Source organism: Otolemur garnettii, unplaced genomic scaffold (assembly GCF_000181295.1).
Source record: "Otolemur garnettii isolate 467f Iridium unplaced genomic scaffold, OtoGar3 scaffold00023, whole genome shotgun sequence".
NCBI classification, from domain to species: Eukaryota; Metazoa; Chordata; class Mammalia; order Primates; family Galagidae; genus Otolemur; species Otolemur garnettii.
In genome coordinates, this window is record NW_003852418.1 from 16,745,230 (window position 1) to 16,754,308 (window position 9,079).

The 9,079-nt window shown below is 47.6% G+C and overlaps 1 protein-coding gene across 1 annotated transcript in view; it reads left to right on the forward strand.

The window, feature by feature from the left end:
* Positions 1-8,489, forward strand: part of RTF2 (replication termination factor 2) — a 46,319-nt gene extending 37,830 nt beyond the window's left edge. Inside the window, exons 6-9 of the mRNA XM_003787717.3 lie at positions 3,301-3,414; positions 6,490-6,544; positions 6,657-6,752; positions 7,697-8,489. Coding sequence (XP_003787765.1) covers positions 3,301-3,414; positions 6,490-6,544; positions 6,657-6,752; positions 7,697-7,875 — 444 coding nt within the window. The 3' untranslated portion in view covers positions 7,876-8,489. The remainder of the gene's footprint in view (positions 1-3,300; positions 3,415-6,489; positions 6,545-6,656; positions 6,753-7,696) is intronic.
* The last annotated feature ends 590 nt before the right edge of the window (positions 8,490-9,079 follow it).

The window sequence follows — 9,079 nt, forward strand, 5'->3', positions numbered from 1 at the left end:
AAAAAAAAAAAAAAAAAGAAACAGTCAAAAAATTTAAATAGATATTTCTCCAAAGAAGATATACAGATGGCCAGTAAGCTCATGCGAAGACTGTGGAAGAGGGGTGGGGAGGCGTGCTCATGAGTGTGGGATTTCTTTGGGGAGTGATAAAATACTCCAAAATTAGATAATGCTGATGGTTGTGCAACTCTGTACATGCACGAAAAGCCTCCAATCGTTTAGAATTTCACAGTATGTAAATTATTTCTCAGTGAGTCTGGTTTTATGTGCTGCTGGCCAAGCCTTCCTTTGGAGAGCCTTCTCTCAGCATTCTGTCCTGAGGGGTGTACTGTGAACCCAGAGATACAACATGATTCTCGCTACTCCCCCCCTCCCCCCAGAAAGGTTCAGGAGACAGGAGTTATAGAAACCCAGACTGCTCCTCTGTGAGAGTTAGAAAGCCACCGAGGAAGATGAGAGTTGGAAGAGGCCTCCTCGGGCAGGAGGGATGAGGAGAAGTGTCCTAGACAAGGTGGTAACAGTAAGCTCACTTCTTTTCATTTTTGTTTTTTAAAAATCCCTACCCAGGGGCTGGGTATGGTGGCTCACGCCTATAATCCTAGCACTCTGGGAGGCAGAGACAGGTTGATTGCCTGAACTCAGGAGTTTGTGACCAGCCTGAGCAAGGGCGAGACCCCTTCTCTAAAAATAGAGACGTTGTGGTGGGCAACTGTAGTCCCAGCTACTTGGGAGGCTGAGGCAAGAGGATCTCTTTAGCCCAAAAGTCTGAGGTTGCTGTGAACTAAGATGCCACAGTACTCTACCCAGGGTGACAAAGTGAGACTCTGTCTCAAAAAAAAATCCCCACCCAACTCTGGGAGGGCAGAGTCTTGTTTAGCACAGGGCTTCGCACTTGCAGAGCAGAGTAAGTGAACTGAAACCTTAGACAGCTGTGAGCACCCGCCCAAGGCCTGTCATGCCCATGGACAGCAGACAGCGGCTGAGGCCAGTGGTAGTGCCTAAGGTACTTTCCACTGTGATAGAAGTTGTTTTGTAACAAGTAATGAGAGAACGAGATTATTGTGCTTGTCTTCTATCCTTGTTGTATCAGTTACTCTGTTTTCAAGAATTTGGTATGGCAAGACTTACCCTAGACCAGCAGTTCTCAACCTGTGGTTCGCGACCCCTTTTTAACAATGAAAATACATTGCGACAATAGGAAGGTTGAGAACCACTGCCTGAGACCGTACCTCTTCAGTTAATAATAGAAAACCAATACTGAAAATGAATTTACTTTTTTAAGAAAAAGGCTCTTGCTCTGTTGCCCAGGCTGGAGTACACTGGCACAGTCATAGCTCACTGCAGCCTCTAACTTAAGTATTCCTCCTGCCTCAGCCTCCCAAGCATCTGGGGCTGCAAGCATGGACCACACCTGGCTAATTATTCTTACTATTTTTTTAGAGACCAGGGGTCTCTATGTTGCTGAGACTTGTCTTGAACTTCTGCCCTTAACCAGTGCTCTTTCCTCAACTTCCCAAACCTGCACACTTGGCCTGCTTGAAATAAAAACTGTCAAATTTAAGGTGTACAACGTGATGTTTTCATGAACATCCTGGTAATGAGGTGACTTCTGCAGCCAAGGAAATGAGCATGTCCATCTCCTCCTGTGACCACCTGTGTGTGCGTGTGTAAGAACGCCTGAAATCGTGCACACTTCCAGCATTAACACAATCATTAACTGCTGTCCTGGAGCTGTGCGCCAGGTCCCCGGACTTGCTCATCCCGTGCACCTGCCACTGTGTGCCCTCTGACAACCTCTGCCCTGTTGCTCCCTGTTTCTATGTGTTTGTTTTTGGTTTTGGGGTTTTGTTTGTTTGTTTGTTTTGAGACAGAGTCTGACCCTGGATAGAACGCTGTGGTGTCATAGCTCACAACCTCAAACTCCTGGGCTGAAGTGATTCTCTTCCCTCAGCCTCCCGAGTGGCTGGGACCACAGGCACCCACCACAGTGCCCGGCTATTTTTAGAGACAAGGTTTTGCTCTGGCTGTGGTTGGTCTTGAACCTATGAACTCAGATAATCCACACCTGGCGGTGTTTGGTTTTTTAGATGCCACACATCAGTGAAATCGTGCAGCGTTTTGGTGTTTGGATTTGGGGAGACAGACTCACATTTATGTTTCATTTATCATGGTGTCCCCAGGGTTTATCATGCTGTCAAAACTGGCAGGATCTCCTTTCTAAAGACTGAGTAATATTCCATTTATATATATATATATTTCTGTGTCCGTTCATCTATGGACAGTGTTTCTATAGAGTTTACCTTTTACAAATAAGACATAGGAAACCGTGGAGCGGTTCTCACCGGGGTGTGGTCCAGATGGAAGCTGGTGGTTGGAGAGGCTGAGTGACCCTGGGGTGGGGCTGAGCCTTGTGCTCCTGTGCTGGGCGGGTGTGCAGACCCTTCTCTGTCTTTGTCTTTTCTTTCTCAGAGTGGAGTTATAAAGAGTTTTTATATGAATATAAGCATGCTCTGTAAATTAATATGAACGTGCTGTGTAGATTTTCTCTTAGCCTTTGGCATGTATGTGTGTATGTATACATATATACATAGTTTATTTTTATTGTGACTTTGTCATGTAAAAGTTTATCATCTTTACACAATAAAACTTACTGACCTTTAAGGCTTCTGCTATCCTTTAAATGACGTTTCCTACCCTAATGATAACAGATATTGCCTATAAATTATTCTTATTCTCTTAAATTTTCCTTTTTAATATATAGGTGTTTATGGTTTTAATCCAGGGTCTCTCACCCTCAGCCCTAGTGGCGTTTTGGACTGGGTAACTGGGGTGGGGGTGTCCTGGGCGGCACCTATGGCTCAAAGGAGTAGGGCGCTCGCCCCATATGCTGGAGGTGGCAGGTTCAAATCCAGCCCCGGCCAAAACCTGCAAAAAAAAAAACAAAAGAAGGCTCCGCACCTGTGGCTCAAGCAGCTAAGGTGCCAGCCACATACACCTGAGCTGGTGGGTTCAGATCCCGCCCTGGCCCACCAGAAACAATGCGGGTGCAACCAAAATATAGCCGGGCGTTGTGGTGGGCGCCTGTGGTCCCAGCCACTTGGGAGGCTGAGCCCAGGAGTTGGAGGTTGCTGTGAGCTGTGATGTCACAGCTCTCTACCCAGGGGGACAGCTTGAGGCTCTGTCTCAAAAAAGAGAAAAAAACAAGAACTTGAGGGCTGATGCGCGGGGCTAGGAGTGGGGACCGAAGGTGGCTTCCCTCTGCATGGTCACAGAATCTGTCTTCTCTTTGGGCCTCTGCAGTGTGGAGCTGCCTTCCAGGAGGATGACATCGTTGTGCTCAATGGCACCAAGGAGGATGTGGAAGTGCTGAAGACAAGGATGGAGGAGAGGCGGCTGCGAGCAAAGCTGGAAAAGGTAACAGGAGTCTTTGCTTCTGCTCCTCCCCTTGCAAGCGTCACGGGTGAAAGTAGAGTCTCCAGGCTCTGCCCAGCCTCTGCCCAGCCTCTGTTCCAGAGCAGTTGCAAAGCACCAGCTGCACGTTACTGGCAGCTACTGAGGCGTTTGCAGGGATCAAGGTGATTTTTATAGCCTAGAAAGGGCTGGACTCTGGGACAGATTCCCGTCATGGCGCGGTAGTTCTGCCTTCGTGCTCAGCTTCCCTGTCCATAGTACTGGAAGTGAAGTGGGCAGTAGCAGTGTCTGGGTAGCACCCGTGCTGTCAAAGGATCGGGCTCCTGCAGTGCTGATGCAGAGCACAGCCCAGGGCACTCTCGGGGATGACAGCTCAACACCTGCTGCCTCTGTCACCAATTTTAAATGAGTACATAGTTTCAGTAACATGTAAGACAAGAGAAAAGTCACCATCATCCCAGCAATCTAAACGCATGTACTGCCCAGACTGAATGTGCACAAGAATTACCCAGCAGTCTGGGTTTTGACAGGCTGGGGGCCCTGGGAGCCTCCGTTTCCCACCCACTCCCCGGGCATGCGGATGCAGCCCCTTGAGCTGAGTAGCCTTCCACAGAGGGAAACCGTACCCCACACCTTCCCAAGCCCTTCTGCTGCAGGGGCCAGGGGTCTGGTCCCTCCAGAAGGAGCCAGTGACAGTAGACATCACTGGTGGTGATGGCTGAAGCTCTGGTAAAAGTGTGAACATGAAGCCTTTGTTGTGTGGTCTGGGTTTGGAGCCACATTCCAGAAGCAGTGGAAAGCACTGCTCCACGATAGGACAGAATGAACTGGCTCACAGCAATGTAACGGCTATGAGCTGTCTAGCAGTAGCTGTTAGCACAGGCAGAGTATATCACATGGGAGCTGTGTAATGCAGGGCTTTTGTTAAGGGCAAAGTTCTCATTCTTTAAAAAAAAAAAAAGTTAAGATCAGGGTAAACTTGGGAGAAAAGTTTATGATCAGAACTAAAGCAAAAGAATGCTTAAATATTAGAAAATTAGTTTCAATATCCTGAACACATAAAATTTTGAAAACAAAAATGCCCTCCCTTTACAAAATGGGTGCGCATTTTCCAGTGTCGGTCTAAGGTGAGAGTGATGTCATAGTTTAAGGTTTTTCAAAGGTTTGGGTTTTTTTATTATTATAATAGAAGGAGAGACAGGACAGGCTTGGTGCCCATTTCATGGTTATGGCGCCAGCCACATGCACTGAGGCTGGTGAGTTTGAGCCTGGCCCAGGCCAGCTTAACAATAATGACAACTGCAACAAGAAAATAGCCGGGTGTTGTGGTGGGCGCCTGTAGGCCCAGCTACTTTGGAGGCTGAGGCAAGAGGATCGCTTAAGCCCAAGAGTTTGAGGTTGCTGTGAGTTGTGATGCTAGGGCACTCTACCAAGGGCAACATAGTGAGACTCTGTCTCAAAAAAAAAAAAAAAAAGATACAGGCCCATATCACCCTGAAACAGGGTATAATTCATGGTTGTGAGGCTTAAAGCCGATGTGTGACACATGGTAGCCATGTTCTCATTTAGCACAGATCTGGAATGATCAGAAAGATCTTAATTCATTTGCGCTTATTCCTTATATCATTTTACTTGGGTCGAAAATAATGCATGTATGTGGTTCTGTAGAAGGAGGAATTATGTCCATTCTTTGTAAACAAGTGCCAGTACACATGTGCGTGGAGCAGTTTTATGAGATGTTAACACAACACTCAAGAGAGATGAGAGCCACTTCTCATCTAAGTGCTGTATTAGGTTAAAAAGCAAACATACCTAAGTGTGTTAACTCTAAGTTGATTTTTTAAATTAACTACAGTTTCATTATTGTAAGAGCAAAAATGAAGCTATTGGAGATTTTCATAAGGCCTTCACCCATTTTGCTTTAGTGAGTTTTCTGTCACAGACTTGTGCCGAGTGGTTCAAAGCCCAGTGGAACTCAGGTGCCCCCCTCTGCAGAGCTCTCCCCGGAGCTTCTGGGAGTGCAGCTTAGATACTGCTACCAGGAAACCAAAATATTTCCCAAATACGCTTGCAGCTAGAAACAGGACACGTCTCCTCTAACTCCTTACTGTGGGTGCTTTTCAGATAACCTCAGCTCTAAGGGAAGGCTAAGAAATTGACAGTTGTTTGAAGGACTGTCAGCTTTCACAGATTCAAGTGCATGCATTTTATGTGTGAAACGAACAGAGGGTTTTTGTTTCGCACATGGTTATAACTCACATGGCGTTTCTATGTTGCAAGTTCAAGGCCCTGGCCTAAGCAGCTGTTTTTCAGAGTTCTCTGGTGGTAGGGCCTCCTCAAGGAATTAGGCTGCGTGTCTTCAGCGCCACCTTTTGGATACTTAGGAAACTGACCTTCTTAAAGTAAATTGAACATAGTCCTGTGTGGAGTGGGTTCTGACAGCTGTGTAGTGTTAGAAATGATTAGTTTATTTTTTTATTCTGTCTAACTAAAATGTCTATTATGAGTAACAAAACTGTGGTACCTAAATCTGACAAGAATAATGCAGAGTTTATACAACTAGCTAAAGTGTCTTTAGTATTCGCCTCAAGCACTTACAGTTAAACAAATATCAAAGCATTTGGACAGCTTTGGGAAGGAGTTGCTAGATCAGGTCAGATCTAACTCGTGCTTCCGCTGGCCAGACTCCACGTGCTCACACATACTCCGTGTGCCCACTCAACTGCCTGTGTGTGCAGGCAGTCACCATCGACTTTGACCGCTGTTCTGAGATTTGCCGTCTTCGTAAAAATTCCTGAGAATGTGATTTTTGGAATGTAATTATAAAATTAAGCAAGATCTATTACAGAAGATATTACAGATATATTCTGTGTGGGACAAAACCGTGTCATGAAACCTATGCAGACGATTAAGGTTTAGAATTTAGGGGCTATCGGGTGTTCTCCAGCAGGAGCGCCTGCCCTGCACACACTGTGTCTCTGCGGCCTGTCCGACAGGTCCCAGGACAGGGCCAGCCGCCCCGAGACTCACGTAGAGTGACTCTGAGCACAGCCTCCAACCTGCTCTTTCTTTTTACAGAAAACAAAGAAACCCAAAGCAGCAGAGTCTGTTTCAAAACCTGATGTCCTTGAAGGTAAGATGTTCTACGAGCTCCTTAGTTTAGCAAAACGGGACTGTAGGGCTGTTTCCTGAATCAGTTTCATGCTTTGGTTTGGTTTTGTTTGCTTACTTCGTTTCTTTTGCAGAAGCCCCAGGACCATCAAAGGTTAAGACAGGGAAGCCTGAAGAAACCAGCCTTGATTCTAGAGAGAAGAAAACCAGCTCAGCTCCCAGAAACACAGGTGTGTCCCAGAGTAACAGTGGCAGCTCAGAACGCTGGAAACCCAGAGGTCGAGTCCTGGTTTCACTGGAGTGAACGGAAGGGAAAACTCAAGCTTGTCCTAAGTCATGTCTCTACACAGCCATGGCACTCTCTCTCGAGGGTCCCCCGGAAATATTTACCACACCCCTTCATTAGAGCCTTGGTAGGATTGACGAGGTCTGGGTACAACTGCTGATAGTTCATTTTCCCTTTGAGTAAGCACTTGATGCCAAACTTAAGAGACTTCACGGAAAACCAGCTTGGAGAGTGGGCAGGAAGAGTCCCAGCATCACTACGGTTGGGGTTTTCATGGGCTGCACATGTACCTCTCAGAGTCCCTTCTCTCGGCCAAGGGTCACAATTTCTTCTGAAACTCAACTATATTTAACTCAAGAAGAATAGCATTTCCTTCACAAAAAGAAAGACAGATTCATTAGGTTAAAAATGTGTGATCTAGATTTGTGTTATAAATAGCATCCGCAGTGGCCGATGGCTGTAGTCCTGACCCCGGGGCGGGAGGGTGTCACTCAGGCCTCCTGTGCCTATTTCCTCCCCATAAAGCAGACCCGCCTGGGGAGGACAGTCTGATTTTAGCCATTGCCCAGAGCGAGGAGTGGGTAGTAGGATGTTAAATGACAGCGTTCGGGGTTGGGCTGCACAGGCAGTCCCGGTTATGAGCTGGGTAGGTTCTGAAGGTTTGTTCTTAAGTAGAATCTGTGTGTGGTTGGAACTTGTAACAGTCTGTATTCCTAAGTGCAAGTCACACATCAGTTGGACATTTGTAAAACTCAGAACTTGCTTTCATAGCCTCCATTTGTAAGTGTGAGCTGTATGTAAGTTCGGGGCCTGCCCTTTCTTCAGCAAGCAGACAGCTGGGCGCAGCACTGACGTGCTTCCAAAGATTTTGGCTTTTCTGTTTTCCAGCCACAAACGAGAGCTCTGTGGGGAAAGCTGGGAAGCCCCCCTGTGTGGCCATGAAGAGGTCCATTGCCGACAGTGACGAATCGGAAGCCTACAAGTCCCTCTTCACGACCCACAGCTCGGCCAAGCGCTCCAAGGAGGAGTCGGCCCACTGGGTCACCCACACATCCTACTGCTTCTGAAGCCCGCACCGCTCTCCCTCCCAGAAGGCACTTGTTAGTCTCCCGTAGGCCGGTCCTCGTGCTCCTCTGACTGTAGCCTGTATTCTCTGGTGTTGCTCCCCTTGCATGGTGTCATAAAGTTGTCCCCACCCACCTCGGAGCTGGTGTGTTCACTTTGCTGTGAGACACATGGGTTCTAGGGGGCCGTGGTGGGCGGCTGCAGAGTGATTGTCCCCCTCTCCTGTGGGCCTAAGTTCACAATCGGTTCCACCTGCAGGGCCTGGACCTTTCCTCGGCCAGACAGTCACGTTGGCTGCACTTCTCACGCTTGCAATCATGCGAGACGCCAGTTTTCTTCCGGGTTTGTGATTGGCTCGTTCTGACTAAAATTCTAATGATTGTGCTGCCAGCAGGAAATTAGGGAAGTGAAGATGCGCATTAGAAGAGACAAATTTCAGATGCACTCTGTCTCCTGGGGGCTCTGAGGGCCTGTCCCTCTGCTCCCGCCCTGCAGGGAACTGGGGGCCCTTCGAGTCTAGGACTCGGGGGACCCCCTGCCTCTTCATCTGGGAGTCAGCAGAGACTTGTTGGGCTCCTGATGACTCAGTACCGAAATAAAGCTGGTCTGCCTTTTCTCTCGTCTGTCTGCACTTCTTTATCTGTCTTCCACTCATGGCCTTGGTAAGAGCAGGTGGCCTTCGCATCGATGGAGATCGGGTCACCCCACAAAGTGTTGGGAAAAAAGAGGAGTTATATATAGAATTGGTGCATTTTCTCTATCCACAAAGTGTGTGGACATCAATAGTTTCTGAAACTTCTCAGGAGAATGCTGCTGATGGACCAAGAGCCCCTGGCTTCAACACTGCTAGAAAGTGCTAGAATAGACCTGGTGCTTTTATACTGGACGCCAGGGTCCTGGGCTTCCTTCAGGGGGAGGAAGCAGGAGGGTGGGAGGCGACCAGGTGGGGTCTCTGTCCCACACAGGTATGGACACAGTGGAGGGATTGCAGGGAGTTAGAGAGACTCCTACTCTTTCTAAAGCCCTGTGGGATTCTCTGCTTCACAGTAATGGGAAGGTTTGGCCCCAAGGACGTTTTGACATATAGGAGGATTTTAACTAGTGACCTCCCCATCTTACAAGTGAGGTACCTGAGTTCTGCTGAATTTTTGTTATGGACTTTTCTAGAATAAACTTAAATTATCCATTTTCTTTCTTTCTTTCTTT